The sequence below is a fragment of the Aotus nancymaae genome, unplaced genomic scaffold (assembly GCF_030222135.1).
Source record: "Aotus nancymaae isolate 86718 unplaced genomic scaffold, 86718_ANA_hifiasm-v0.15.2.pri h1tg000006l, whole genome shotgun sequence".
NCBI lineage: Eukaryota > Metazoa > Chordata > Mammalia > Primates > Aotidae > Aotus > Aotus nancymaae.
The window spans coordinates 64,399,044-64,415,154 of record NW_026988417.1 but is presented as its reverse complement, the minus strand read 5'-3'; the positions used below and the strand labels follow the sequence as shown (position 1 = coordinate 64,415,154).

The window sequence follows — 16,111 nt, the reverse complement described above, 5'->3', positions numbered from 1 at the left end:
TATATCTCTGTTTTGGTACCAGTACCACGCTGTTTTGATTATTGTAGCCTTGTAGTATAGTTTGAAGTCAGGTAGTGTGATGCCTCCAGCTTTGTTCTTTTTGCTTAGAATTGTCTTGGCCATGCGGGCTCTCTTTTGGCTCCATATGAAATTTAAGGTGGTTTTTTTCCAGTTCTGTGAAGAGGGTCATAGGTAGCTTGATGGGAATAGCATTGAATCTATAAATTACTTTGGGCAGTATGGCCATTTTCACAATATTGATTCTTCTTAACCATGAGAATTGAATGTTTTTCCATTTGTTTGTGCCCTCTCTTATTTCATAAAACATCAATTTCTTAAGAAAATGGGGTCTATATGGGAAGAAAGCCCCTTTAAGATTTAGTCCTGTATTTTGTAAGGATTGGGGTATACTGAATTAGGCCCTAGGTCTAAAGTTGGTTATGCCTGGCAAATAGAAGGTGTATGAAAAAATATTTATCGTTATTCAAAACCATTTCTATGGAATGTCTAATTCCATGTCCTCCAAGTCTATGGAATATCTGGCTAGTGATTCCTCTTTGCATATGTGATTTACATTTTAAATATTCAACTATTATTCCCAGAATTCCTTATACCAACAGAAAAGATAAATGACAAAAGATAAATAATACAAGGCTTGAAAGGTAAAACTCAGTTATTGAATAGTACTTTTGGTTTTTCTTGTTTGCTTGTTTTTAAACAAAATGTGAAGAGACACTGAAGGAATCTAACTTGCCATTAGAGTGTCTAAAACTTTAATTATTTAACTTTTTAAAAACTTTTAGATTCCTGGGCAAGATGGCTAAATAGGAACAGCTCCTGTCTGCAGCTCCCAGCAAGATCAACACAGAAGGTGGGTGATTTCTGCATTTCCAACTGAGATACTTGGCTCTTCTCACTGAGACTGGTTAGACAGTGGTGCAGCCCATGGAGGGTGAACAGAAGCAGAGTGGGGCATTGTCTCACCTGGGAAGTGCAAGGGGTGCGGGAACTCCCTCCCCTAGCCAAGGGAAGTGGTAAGGAATTGTGCCTATCTCACACACAAAGACACACATTGGCTCAAAATAAAGGGATGGAGGAAGCAAGCAAATAGAAAGCAAAAAAAAGCAGGGGTTACAATCCTAGTCTCTGATAAAACAGACTTTAAACCAACAAAGATCAAAAAAGACAAAGAAGGGCATAACATAATGGTAACAGGATCAACACAACAAGAAGAACGAATTATCCTAAATATGTATGCACCCAATACAGGAGCACCCAGATTCATAAAGCAAGTTCTCAGAGACCTATAAAGAGACATAGACTCCCACACAGTAACAGTGGGAGACTTTAACACCCTATTGTCAATATTAGTCAGATCAACCGGACAGAAAACTAACAAAGACATTTAGGATTTGAACTCAGCTCTGGACCAAGAAGACCTAATAGACATCTACAGAATTCTCCACCCCAAATCAACAGAATATACATTCTTCTCAGCAACACATAGCACTTATTCTAAAACTGACCACATAATTGGAAGTAAAACACTTCTCAGCAAATGTAAAAGAATGGAATCATAACAGTCTCTCAGATTACAGTGAAATCAAATTAGAACTCAGGATTAAGAAACTCACTCACAACCACACAACTACACGGAAACTGAACAACCTGCTTCTGAATCACTACTGGGTAAGTACCAAAATTAAGGCAGAAATAAAAAAAGTTCTTTGAAACCAATGAGAACAAAGACAGAACTTACCACAATCTCTAGGAAATAGCTAAAGCAGTTTTTAGAGGGAAATTTACAGCATTAAATGCCCACAGGAGAAAAGCGGGAAAGATCTAAAATTGACACCCTAACATCACATTAAAAGAACTAGAAAAGCAAGAGCAAACAAATTCAAAAGCTAGGAGAAGGCAAAAAAATAAGTAAGATCAGAGCAGAACTGAAGGAGATAAAGACATGAAAAACCCTTTAAAAAAATCAGTGAATCCAAGAGCTGGTTTTTTGAAAAGATAAACAAAATGGGTAGACCGCTAGCCAGACTAATAAAGAAGAGAGAATCAAATAGACACAAGAAAAAATGATTAAGGATCACCACTGAGACAACAGATACACAAACTACCATCAGAGAATACTATAAATACCTCTATGCAAATAAACTAGAAAATCTAGATGAAAGGGATAAATTAATTCCTGGACATATGTACCCTCCCAAGACTAAACCAGAAAGAAGTTGAATCCCTGAATAGATCAAAAACGAGTTCTGAAATTGAGGCAGTAATTAATAGCCTACCAACCAAAAAAAGCCCAGTACCAGAAGGATTCACAGTTGAACTCTACCAGAGGTACAAAGAGGAGCTGCTACCACTCCTTCTAACAATAGAAAAAAAAGGGAATCCTTCCTAACTCATTTTAGATGGCCAGCATCATCCTGATACCAAAACCTAGCAGACACAACTAAAAAAGAAAATTTCAGGCCAATATCTCTGATGAATATCGATGTGAAAATCCTCAATAAAATACTGGCAAACCAAATCCAGCAGCACATGAAAAAGCTTATCCACCACGATCAAGTGGGCCTCATCCCCGGGATGCAAGACTGACTCAACATACACAAATCGATAAACCTAATCCATCACATGAACAGAACCAATGACAAAAACAACATGACTATCTCAATAGAGGCAGAAAAGGCCTTCGATAAAATTTAACACCCCTTCATGCTAAAAACACTCAATAATCTAGGTATTGATGGAACGTATCTCAAAATAATAAGAGCTATTCATGAAAAACCCACAGCCAATATCATACTGAATAGGCAAAAGCTGGAAGCATTCCCTTTGAAAACTGGCACAAGACAAGGATGCCCTCTCTCACCACTCCTATTCAACATAGTATTAGAAGTTCTGGCCCAGGCAATCGGGCAGGGGAAAGAAATAAAGGATATTCAAATAGGAAGAGAGGACGTCAAATCATCCCTATTTACAGATGACATGTTCGTATATTTAGAAAACCCATCGTCTCAGTCTAAAAGCTCCTTATGCTGATCAGCAACTTCTGTAAAATCTCAGGATACAAAATCAATGTGCAAAAATCACAAGCATTCCTATACACCAATAATAGACAAACAGAGAGCCAAATCATGAGTGAACTCCCATTCACAATTGCTACAAAGAGAATAAAATACCTAGGAATATAACTTCCAAGGGATGTGAAGGACCTCTTCAAGGAGAACTACAAACCACTGCTCAAGGAAATAAGAGAGGACATAAACAGACAGAAATACATTCCATGCTCATGGAAAGGAAGAATCAATACTGTAAAAATGACCATATTGCCCAAAGTAATTTATAGATTCAATGCTATTCCCATCAAACTACCATTGACTTTCTTCACAGAATTAGAAAAAACTATGTTAAATGTCATGTAGAAGCAAAATAGAATCTGTATAGCCAAGACAATCCTAAGCAAAAAGAGAAAAGCTGGAGGCATCACACTACCTGACTTCAAACTATACTACAAGGTTATAGTAACCAAATAGCATGGTATTGGTACCTAAACAGATATATAGACCAATGGAACAGAGCAGAAGCCTGAGAAGTAACACCACACATCTACAAGCATCTGATCTTTGACAAACCTGACAAAAACAAGCAATGGGGAAAGAATTCCCTATTTAATATATGCTGTTGGGAAAACTGACTAGCCATATGCAGAAAACTGAAACTGGACCCCTTCCTTACACCTTATACAAAAATTAACTCAAGATTGTTAAAGATTTAAATGTAAGACCTAAAACCATAAAAATTCTAGAAGAAAATCTAGGCAATACCATTTAGGACATAGGCATGGGCAAAGACCTCATTACTAAAACTCCAAAAGCAACGGCAACAAAAGCCAAAATTGACAAATGGGATCTAATTAAACTAAAGAGTTCTGCAAGGCAAAAGAAACTATCATCAGAGTGAAAAGGCAATCTATACAATGGGAGAAAATTTCTGCAACCTATCCATCTTACAAAGGGCTAATATCTAGAATCTACAAGGAATTTAAACAACTTTACAAGAAAAAAACAACCCCATCAAAAAGTGGCCAAATGATATGAACAGACACTTTGCAAAATAAGACATTTATGTGGCCAACAAACATATGGGAAAAACTCATCATCACTGGTCATTAGAGAAATCAAATCAAAACCACAATGAGATACCATTTCATGCCAGTTAGAATGGTGATCAATAAAAAGTCAGGAAACAATAGATGCTGAAGAGGATGTGGGGAAATAGGAGAGCTTTTACACTGTTGGTGGGAGTGTAAATTAGTTCAACCATTAGAAAGACAGTGTAGTGACTCCTTAAGGATCTAAAACTAGAAATACCATTTGACCCAGCAATCCCATTATTGGGTATCTACCCAAAGGATTATAAATCATTCTACTATAAAGACACATGCACACGTATGTTTATTGCAGCACTGCTCACAATAGCAAAGACCTGGAGCCAACCCAAATGCCCATCGAAGATAGACTGGATAAAGAAAATGTGACACATATACACCATCAAATACTATGCAGCTATAAAAAATGAGTTCATGTCCTTTGCAGGAACATGTATGAAGCTGGAAACCATCATTCTCAGCAAACTAACACAGGAACAGAAAACCAAACACTGCATGTTCTCACTCATAAGTGAGAGTTGAACAATGAGAACATACGGGCACAAGTAGGGAAACATCACACAGGAGGGCCTGTCTGGGGGTGGGAAGCAAGGGGAGGGATAGCATTAGGAGGAATACCTAATGTAGATGATGGATTGATGGATGAAAGCAAACCACCATGGCACATGTATACCTATGTAACAAACCTGCATGTGCTGCGTATGTATCCCAAAATTTAAAGTATAATTTAAAAGAAGAAATTTTTATGAAAAAAAAATGTATACTTTACTTAAAGTGCATAAATCTTGAATGCTAGCTCAATAAATTTTGTTTTCTTTCATTTTTTCTTTTGAGATAGTCTCATTCTACCACCCAGGCTGGGAGTACAGTGGCACCACCTCAGCTCACTGCAACCTCCACCGCCTGGGTTCAAGCAATTCTCCTATGTCAGTCTTATGAGTAGGTGGGATTCAGATGCCCACCACCATGTCTAGCTAATTTTTGTATTTTTAGTAGAGACGGGGTTTCACAATGTTGGCAAGGCTGGTCTTGAACTCCTGACCTTGAGTGATCTGCCTGCCTCAGCCTCCCAAAGTGCTGGGATTATAAGCGTGAGTCACCACCCCCAGCCTCAATGAATGTTTATACATACAGCTCCCCTCAGCATCCTCAAGAATTGATTCCAGGATCCACACAGATACCAACATCCACAGACGCTCAAGTCCTTTATGTAAAATGGTGTAGTAACTGCATATAACATATGCACATCCTCCCCAATAGTATAAATCATCTCTAGATTGCTTATAATACTTAATACAATGTAAATGCTATATAAACAGTAACCCTGTATTATTTTTTATTTTTGTATTGTTGTTTATTTTTTTCTAAGTATTTTCTATTCATGATTGGCTGAATCCCCAGATCCAAAACCCATGGATATGGAGAGCCAACTGTATATTCATCCATGTAACTACCGCCTAGATGAAGATATAGACCTAAAGCTAGATTTGAAAGTTTTATTGAAAAAGAAGAAAAAAAAAGCCAAGAGATTAAGTACCACTGCTCCTCTAAACCAAAAGTATTTTATCTACTTAAATTTTATTTTCATACCTCAAATTCATCCTGAGTACTATGGACATTGCACCATCTAGCAACAGGTTCAGAAACCACTTCCCAATCTTCACACACTTTTTTCAGGATATTTACAAATGTTGACTTCCCTGCGGCTGTTGTAAGAAAGATAAAATGAGGAAGAAAAGTTGTCAGGAAAAAAAGATGTCAAATAATCATCAGCTTTTGCAAGATTTACAATAGCAAGCAACACAAAAAAACCAAAACATTCCATTTTCTAAACTTTATATTTCTTTAAATGAAAATTAAAAGGCTCCCTGACCAATTTCATTAAGCACATTTGTTTGTTATTATGTTTACTTTAATAATACATTATATTTAATAGTAGGGACAGTCTCGATCTAGAAGCAATACTCCTAATGGCCACCACACCCTTTATATCTGAAGTCACCAAATGTGGTTACATTAGACATCTCTGGTTAGCGTAATGTTTTCTATCTTTCTCTCTCTGTGTGTGCACACGCACATACACACACACACAGATGAACATATAAATAACTTCAATATACTTACAAGCAAAACTTCCTCTTCCTTATAAATTAGATCTACAGAGAGTAAAAAGAACTTACCTTTGACTTGCAGAACAATATTTAAATCTAGGACATTAGATAGGGCAATAGAAAAGAAGAAAAAACCAGAAGCACTTTAAAGAATCACACACACAGAAAAAAAAAGGGAGGGAGGCAGTAAATAAAAAGGTGACACAGGGAGACAGTTTAGAAGAAAAACACAGTCAATTGACTCCAGAATAGAGGAGAAAAACTTAAAGATAAACTGGATGACTATTAGATTTAGTCATGGAGAAAACACTGGCCACCAAAATTTAGTATGGAGGGTGTAAGCTTAGGGACTTTAAGGCACTTAGAAGAAGGTTAAGTGGAAGTGGAAGCATGTAGTTCACATTCACTGAACTAGATGGAAGAGGGAAAGGGAACATGATGTTCAGAAACAGCACCCAAGGAACACATTTAAAAATTAGGCATCCACTCGAGTCTGAAAGCACTTAGGGCTAGAGCATTCAACTTTCTTCTGACACTGCTTACAAGAAGAAAAAGTTCAGGAGGTCATACTTAAAAAGTCTAAGAGTAATAACGGTTACATTTAGTTCAAGCAGAGTATTAACGGCTGGAGTTCCCAATTAGACTAGCATCTAGTTCCCTAACTTTTTGGGGAAAAGTGGGAGCTAGAAAATAAGCTAATTGGAAACGGAGACAGCGCAGGGGGCCTGAGAGGGAGAGTAGCGGCAAGGGCGCTCGCAAAGAGGAACGCGGGTTGCACACGGGTCGTAGCAGGTCCCACACTCCAGCCTCTCGCGGCCAGAGTTTGCTGTCTGCTTGTCCTGGACTGAGGTGCCCATGATCAAGTCATTCAAGGAGGAAAAAATATGTTCCGGGTGAGCCCAGGCCGCCCCGGATACGCAATGGCTGAGGAGCGAACTCACAGTGTGGCTGAGGTTGGGTTTCAGACCAAGATACTGGATTCTCCTAGTTAAGATAAAGAGCTTTGGGTGCCTGAACAGTGAAAATGGCGTAATCTGCGTTGAGTTAACAGCTTGAAGGCAGGACAGATAAAGAACACACATGGACTTGTGGCACATGGAAATGTGTGCACAGAAAAAGGAAATCTATAATTCTTTAAAAGTAGGAAGGCGTTCTTCCTCGCCAAAATGGGTACATTCTGTTCAGTTATCAAATTTGAAAATCTCCAAGAATTAGAGACTGTGTCACTGGAATTAGAGACTGTGTCACTGGGGGCCCATCATAGCCCTTGATGTTATAGCAATACGTTGTACAATGGCAACACAATGATTGACTCTGTGTTGTGGTATTGGCCCCTACATACAACTGGAGGAAGTCTGAATTTCATCATGTTGATAAATTGGACTGTCATGATTCTTTATAATTACTTCAATGCCATGTATGTCGGTCCGGGCTTCGTCCCTCTAGGGTGGAAACTGGAAATTTCTCAGGATCCCATATATCTCCAGTATTGTAAAGTCTGCCAAGCATACAAGGCACTACATTCACATCACTGCAGAAAGTGTAACAGATGTGTGATAAAGATGGACCATCACTGTCCTTGGATCAACAACTGTTGTGGTTACCAAAATCATGCTTTGTTCACACTGTTTCTCCTTTTAGCACCACTGGGTTGTATCCATGCTGCTTTCATGTTTGTGATGACTATGTACGCACAGCTTTATAATCATATAAGCATTTATAGCTTATTTAGATCTGGCAAATAAGGTGAAGGTGACATGAACAAAAGTGCAAGACCAATAATAAACAGCAACTAACAAAGTCTCAGTGTCAGGGAGATGAAAAATGGCAAGGAACATGCTCCATCTAAACACCAATGTTGTCATACAGAAATGCAGGCCCAGTATTAACAGATCTTCAGATTTTTCAAAAGAAGCCAAGAATCTAGATGTTTATGGGAAATCTCAAAAAGTTTTCAAGTTAGCAACGAATTTAATTTGTTGTCCCTGTGATGCTGAAACAGATCAAGCCCCAGAGGGCGAGAAGAAAAATAGATAGCACAAATTAATAATTTGTGCATTTATAGCTTATTTAGATCTGGCAAATAAGGTGAAGGGGACATGAACAAAACACTCTGTGTCTAAAGAAAACACTCTGTAGCCCAGGCTGTAGTGCAGTGGCACAACCACAGCTCACGGCAGCCTCAAATTATAGGTCTCAAGAGATCCCCCACTTCAGCCAACTGAGTAGCTAGGACTAAAGGTGAATGCTACCATATCTGGCCTTTTTTTTTTTTTTCTGTCACCAGGCTGGAGTGCAGTGGTGCCATCTCAGCTCACTGAAACTTCTCCATCCCAGACTCAAGCGATCCTCCCACATTAGCGTCAACCTCCTGAGTAGGTGGAACTACATGCATGCGTGATCCACCGCGCCTGGTCTAATATTTTTATTTTTATTTTTCTTAGAGAACAGTTCTCACTATGTTGCCACGCTGGTCTCAAACTCCTGGCCTCAAGCAATCCTCCCACCTCAGCCTCCCAAAGCACTGGAATTATAAACTTGAGCCACGGAGCACTAAAATATTTTTTCAACCTGTGCAGACCAATATTGTGCAACTGCAGGCTATCAGTTTGCAATTCCTTTCAGTGTAGGTAATGAGGAAATCAGTGAATAAGTTTAAGCAGGGGATAACACAAAAACATCTGCATACAAAAAAACTGTTCCAGAAGTAGTTAAGGGAAACTGGAGATGGGATGATATATTAGAAAATTATTTCAGGTGCTGAGAAGATTAAAGATGCTTTGGGGAAAGCAGATTCCTAAATATGATGTTATCTAACTGAATTTGAGAGACGGAAAGAGGATGAATGTACTGTGGTATTGCTCTGAGGAGTTATTCATTCAAATTTCCTTTTTTGTTTTGTTTTTGTGTTTTTAACACAGTCTTGCTCTGTCACCCAGGCTGGAGTGCAGTAATGTGATCATGGCTCACTGTGGCCTTGACCTCTGGGCTCAAGCAATCCTCTTGCCTCAGGCTCTTAAGTAGCTGGGACCACAGGCACACACCAGCACATGAAGTAACTTTTTAATTTTTTTTTAATGCTACGTTGCCCATGCTGGTCTCAAGCTCCAGGACTCAAGCCATCATCTTGCCTAAGCCTCCCAAAATCCTGGGATTACAAGTATGAGTCACCATGCCCCGTTTCAAATTTACCTTTCAGATGGCTTTGTTCAGCTACTTTCTCCCGTCTTTATATATGTTCTTCCTTATCTGGTAAGCAGCTGTGAAGGATTCCATACTACTAAACATGCACCCTCAAATAACTTACTTTGCTAAGTATATTTTATGGTCTTTCTACTGGCGCCTTAATTCTGGAGCAATGAAATAAGAAAGTCTTCTTTGAGAATGCATTTTTTTCTATTCATTTGAATGCTTAAAGCATCTGCTTCCCTTGCCTTTCTCAAGAAAGTACACTGCTTTAAATGTGGTAAGAATTTTAAAACATTTGCTTTATGCATGAGTGACCAGTACCCAACCTGGAGCTAAACAATTTTTTTTTAATCTATCAAAACAGGAAGTTTCAGGAGTAGGTTTCCTGTGGTTGGAAATACAAAAGAATCGAAAGTTGCTGTGCAAGATAATGGCAGGCATGGCCTAATCTGCCCCCCATCTGAGTTAACAGGAACGTTAAGGGTCTTTGAATCATAATCCAGTGTTTACTTGGATGTGGAGTAAGGGGTGAGGAACTCCATGCAATATATTAAGATCATTAAAGGCCTCTTTCCTTGTACTCGAATGTTTATATGTTTCGTTAATAATATAGCTGAAAAACTGTAAACAACCCAGAGGTCCATAACTAGAAAATGGATAAACAATGGTACATCCATGCAATGGAATACTACTCAGCAATAAAAAGAAACAAACCACAGACACGAGTAATATGAATGAACTTCCAAAGCATTATGCTAAATGAAAGACATAAAAGGCGATATAGTCTATGATTCCATTTAGATGGCATTCTGGAAAAGGCAACACTTGCAGTGATAGAAAGCAAATCAGTGGTTGCCAGGTAATAGGAAGGGGGTAGAGGGCTGACTACAAAGGAGCAAGCAGAAACTTTCTGAGGTGATGGAAATGTTCTGTATCTCGACCGTGGTGATAGTTAAAGGCATAATGTTTGTCAAACCTTACAGAATAGCACACCTAAAAATGGTGAATTTAATGTAAGTTACGCTTCCAGATATCTGATACCCTTTCCCCGCTTCTCTTTGCGAGTTCCCAACAAAGAGGGCGCAGAAGCTCTAAGCGCGCCTCACAGACTGCAGGCCTGGCGCCCAGTCTGAACCCCGTGACCGCAGTCACCCCGCGGCGCAGGAGGCAAGGGGAGGAGGCTGTGGGTGGGAAAGGAAGCCGAGGCCGCGTCCACAAGGCCAGGCTGGAGGGAAAGCCCTCACCAAGGAGCTGCACACAAGGGAAAGGAAGCTGCAGCCCCTGCCGCGACGCCCCAGCCTTAGGTCCCACATTTCCGGAAGCTCCTTACCGATGTTCCCTTCGATGGAGATTTTCTTGATGCGGGTCCCCTCAGAGCTGGCTGAGAGAGATGGGCAGCTTCTCTTGGGCGGGGTGGCCATTCCTAGTCTTATGTCGGCCTGGAGCGCGTCGGGCAGACAGACCAGGGAGGCAGCCACAGACGCGCGCGCTGGAGCTCGCGGCGCCGCAGAGACAGATCCTGACCTGCCTGGTCCTCTAGTGAGCTCACCGGCCCGCCGGCGGATGTCGAGGTTTGACTTTGGCGCGCGGAGGCAGCTGATGACGGGGGCGGGCCTGTGGCGTGGCCCCGCCCTTCCCAAGCCAGAGACCCCTTGTTGGCCGGTCGGCCCTCGCCCGCCTCCAGCGCGGGCCCCCTTGTGCGCGCTCCGCGGGCCAGGTCACGTGGAGGCCGGGGCGGGGCTGCGCGTGAGGCGGTGCGACTCTACTGCTGCCGCCTGGCGCCCGGGCGGGGCGCGGAAGAGGTTCCGGAGTTGGGTAGGGAGGAAGGGTGGACGCCAGAGGCCTGAGGGCGTTACTTGCAGTTGGCCGTGCCAGGCTTTGGAAAACTCGCGTCTCCAGTGGGCCTGTTGGAGATGAACATCGTGTCTGGACAGAACTGGATGGACTTAAAGCTTTGAACTCATCAGGGGAGAGGCACTGTGTGATAGGAAAATCAAATGGATTTACCCTGGCTTCTCAGCCTAGAAGACGACCATCAGGCGAAGTGCTGCCCTCGGGAAACGCACTGTCCACTTACTGTGAGCCAGGCTCTCTTCTATGCGCTTTTCATTAATTAAGTCTAGTGCCAGAGATGCCGTCATTAGCCCATTTACCTACAGTGGGAATAAAGGCACTGAGAGGCTGCTTGTTCCAAGTGTCAGTAAGTGAAACTGGGATGGGAATTTAGGCAGTCACATGCCTCCCACAGGAACCGTTTCCAGATCTCCCATACCCCTTTCCATTTGATTTGGATGCACGACCATGCTGTGTAGAAGTTAGCACGTTGGGTAGGTAGGTTTCTGTTCAGCTGTTAATTGACTTAGCCTGCCCATCAACTGGCACATAGGTAACAAAATGAACTGTATGCCTAATTTTTGAATGCCTACTTCTGTGCCATTTACTCTGCCAGAAGACTCATATAGCCGGGACAAATGCAGTGTAGGACTGGTTTGTCCCAGCTAGATGAGTGCATTTTTAGTCAGGGTAAAGACCTAATGAGGCAGGAAAATAGGGAATTAGGGTAACCAAGGGTTAAGGCAGAAGCAAAAGAACAGCAGATGCAGCCAGTTCTAGGCAAGACTAGGCAGCATACAGGCCACATCTTCACTCCTGTGATTTTGTAAGACAGAAGTTTCAACATCAACCTCTGATTGGCCTTGGCCATGTCCATTTCAGCCTCTGATTGGTCGCAGGCCAATCCTTCATAGGGCGTAACCAATTAGAGGACTGTAAAGGGCACCTAGAGGTTTACCAAATTCTTTTAGCCTAGTAACCCTTAAGAACGTTGCAATTGGGAGGGACTCTTGAGGCACTTGCTTGCTTCAATAAATTTGTGCTTGTGTTACTCCGTTCTTTTGTTGCTTTGTCTTTCATTGCTTCCTTCTTTTGTTGCTTTGTTTCTACGTTTTGTTCAATTCTTTGTTCAACACGCCAAGAACCCAGACAACTCAGAGTTGAGACTTCCCATCCAGTAACACTAATAAACTGGACATTACCCACTCTGGAAGTTATCTTGTCCAAACTGTGTACAGAAACCAAAGGCCTTGCTATTCTTTTTTACATTGCAACTATCATCAGATCTGAAATGCATGTAAATGTGTAGCCAGAAGGGGGAAAATGACTGACTCCATTCTCAAAAATAGAAAGCAGAAATTAAAATGTGACTCCTTGAGGATCACATTTTCCAGGATGAAACAGCAAGAATCATTATTCGTAACGGCCCTATATTATTCCGTTATGCATTTATTTTGTATATATTACTTTTACTTACTCCCATAGTGATTAACAGTAAGATTCTAGAAATGCAAAAGGCCTAAATAGTTGTCATCAGGTATAGCAAGGAAGTTGGGAGAAAGGTGCTGGTGAAGCTACTACATATCACATTCCACAGCTAAGCTTGTGGGGAAACTCATGAAATGGTAAGAGTACTGGCAGCTACCAAGAGGAGGAAGGAAAGGCAAGTCTCTGAGACCTTCAACAGAAAAGCAGAGCTGAAGTCCTGCATGGACGTTGTGGGAAGTAGAAAAGTTCCTCTTCAAAGTTTCCTTTCTTGTTAAAGAATAAATCATAAGTGTTAGAAGTAATAGTTTGTTTTAAAGACTTTCTTCAAAGCCTTCTTGCTTTTTAGTAATAATTCTTTGTTAAGCTCTATCTTATGTAGTTGTTAGACATGTTCACAGGCACATAGTACATTCTATGTCCTTGTACTTTAACCAAGATATCTGTGCTGGGCATGCTCACAGGCATGTCCCAGCTCACAGCCTATGGCCCTTTCTTATTTGGACTTCCTCTTTTACTTTTGTTCTGCATTGCCTTTACCTCTTCAAGAAAGTTTTAAGTTATTAGTCAATCGGGTTTGGTTTTAGATTGTTAAGTCTGGCTCCAACCGACAGAGATCAGATGACTCCAAATGTGTAAGGGATAAATATGTCTGTTTTTCCTTTGTTAGTTGTACTCTTGTGGCAAGATGGCTAACAAGGGCAGTCTTTCTGCAGAAAGTAAAATTGCCTTGCTGAGAGATCCTTTGTCTCAGTGCTGATTTTTCTTTGCAGCACTGAGCATGTTTCCCACAAATGTCATAAAGAGGCTTGGGGTTGAGGAGTAGAAATCTCCAAGTGTGGTTTCCACAAAAAGACCCACACAAGAAGTGGTATCTTACAATGATGAAGCGTTTAAGCACTGAAAAATTAAAGATTTCAAACACCAGCTCTGCTAGTTTCTTCTGGCTTTGAGAACTTGAGTTCATCTAAGCCAAAAGTATACTTTGAAAATACAAATGTGGGGCCGGGTGCAGTGGCTCACACCTGTAATCCCAGCACTTTGGGAGGCTGAAGTGGGCAGATCATGAGGTCAAGAGATCAAGACCATCCTGGCCAACATGGTGAAACCACGTATCTACTAAAAATACAAAAATTAGCTGGTGAAACCCTGTCTCTACTAAAAATACAAAAATTAGCCAGGCATGGTGGCACGTGCCTATAGTCCCAGCTACTCAAGAGGCTGAGGCAGGAGAATCACTGGGACCCAGGAGGCAGAGGTTGCAGTGAACCAAGACTCACACCACTGCACTCCAGCCTGGCAACAGAGTGAGATTCCATCTCACAAAAAAAAAAAAAAGAAGAAAAGAAAATACAAATGGAGGTGAAGCAGGTGGAACGCTTGAGCCCAGGAGTTTGAGACTAGCCTGGGCAACATGGCAAAACTCTGTCTCTACAAAAAAATAGAAAAATTAGCCAGGCGCCTATAGTCTCAGCTATTGGGGAGGCTGAGGTGGGAAAATTACCAAAGCCTAGGAGTTGAGGCTGCAGTGAGCTAAGATCATGCCACTGTACTCCAGTGAGACCCTGTCTCGAATAACAACAAAGTAAATGGGGGAAGCAAAGAACCTAGCTTTTTTGGCATTAAGTCTAGCATAATTTCCCATTTTCCTATATGACCTGTGTGTAACACAAGGAGAGACCAGAGAAAAGCACTTTTCAAAACACCTTGATTTTTGGTCCACAATCTCTTATCTAAAACCCTGGCAGCCAGATGTTTCAGAATTCAAAATTTTTAGAAAAGAAATTGAAAACTTTGGAACTGGGCACAGTGGCTCATGCCTGTAATCCCAGCCCTTTGGGAGGCTATGGCGGGTGGATTGCTTGAGCTCAGGAATTCAAGACCAACCAGAGCAACATGGCGAAACTAATACAAAAATTAGCTGGTTGTGGTGGTACACAACTGGGGTCCCAGCTACTCAGGAGGCTGAGCTGGGAGGATGGCTTGGGTCTGGAAAGTTTTAGCTTTAGTAAGAAATGATCACACCACTGCACACCAGCCTGAGTGACACAGCAAGACTGTCTCAAAAATAAAATTTAGAATCCAGACTTTAAAAAAGAAATACAGTGCATATGCTGTATATATTAAGTAAGCACCCCCACTCCCCCTGCAAAGGTGTTAAATCAAATGCACTAATATTTTGCAGTGAAATATAAAGAGTGTTAACGTGAAGTGGGATAAAGACTATTAACCTCCAGTCAGATTAATTTTGCACTGAATTCAAAAAACTACTTTTGGGGCCAGGCGTGGTGGCTCACACCTATAATCCCAACACTGTGGGAGGCCAAGGCAGGTGGATTATCTGAGGTCAGGAGTTCAAGACCAGCCTGCCCAACATGGTGAAACCCTGTCTCTCCTAAAGATACAAAAATTAGCCGGGCATGGTGGCATGTGCCTACAGTCCCAGATACTTGGGAGACTGAGGCAGGAGAATCACTTGAACACGGGAGGCAGAGGTTGCAGTAAACCAAGATGACTCAACTGTATTCCAGCCTGGGTGGCAGAGTGAAACTCCATTTCAAAAAAAAAAATGGTTTTCTGAGCTTTTCAGATTCTGGAACTGCAGATAAGAGAGAATACAGAGCACCCAGCCAGTCATGAGCATACTGCCATCTTAACCCTTTCTTGCCAGAAATTTTACTATTCCTTCAATTTGGGAATTCTTTTTCTCCTGTGGCAATTCTAGTAATCCCAGCACTTTGGGAGGCTATGGCAGGTGAATTGCCTGACAACATACAGGTTTATTAGGAAAACTAAATCAACTCAGAAAATAGTAAAAAGCATAGAAAATAAGAGGCCCTGAACATAGTTAAGTAGTGGGTACACAGCCCATGAGTTTGTCTACACCAACTCAACTACTTATGTAAAATGTTTAGCAACTTAATAAGCTTCATTATAAATTTCCCCTTGTACTCTTCATTAGTGCCTAGAAAACAGGGGGTACAGAAGCCATCATGAATGCAAGAGTGGGAGTCTGGGTACTGCCTGCAAATCTGAAATCTGAAAGCAAAATAACATATTAGAAGAGCATAGGAGTCATCGATTGTATATAGCTTAGCAAAGAAAGCTGTTTTGCTACATGCTTGTAAAGTGAACCCAGAGTCATCAAGAAAATGTGATACTGTATTCATCATGGTGTTTAAAACAGGAGCATGTACAATTTTTTAGTAAAACTTCTAAACATGATTGTTTAAACCTTAGAGGAATAATTAATTAGAATCTTTGTGTTGCAAAATGCATCACTGCAGCTGTTATATGAGGGATTAACAACTTA

The 16,111-nt window shown here is 41.1% G+C and overlaps 1 protein-coding gene across 1 annotated transcript in view; it reads right to left on the bottom strand.

Moving 5' to 3' along the window:
- Nucleotides 1-11,084, bottom strand: part of DCK (deoxycytidine kinase) — a 30,925-nt gene extending 19,841 nt beyond the window's left edge. The window contains exons 1-2 of the mRNA XM_012464430.2: nucleotides 10,811-11,084; nucleotides 5,771-5,886 (exon numbers count right to left, since the gene is read on the bottom strand). Of these exons, the coding sequence (XP_012319853.1) occupies nucleotides 5,771-5,886; nucleotides 10,811-10,901 (207 nt within the window). The 5' untranslated portion in view covers nucleotides 10,902-11,084. The remainder of the gene's footprint in view (nucleotides 1-5,770; nucleotides 5,887-10,810) is intronic.
- Between the last annotated feature and the right edge of the window lie 5,027 nt (nucleotides 11,085-16,111).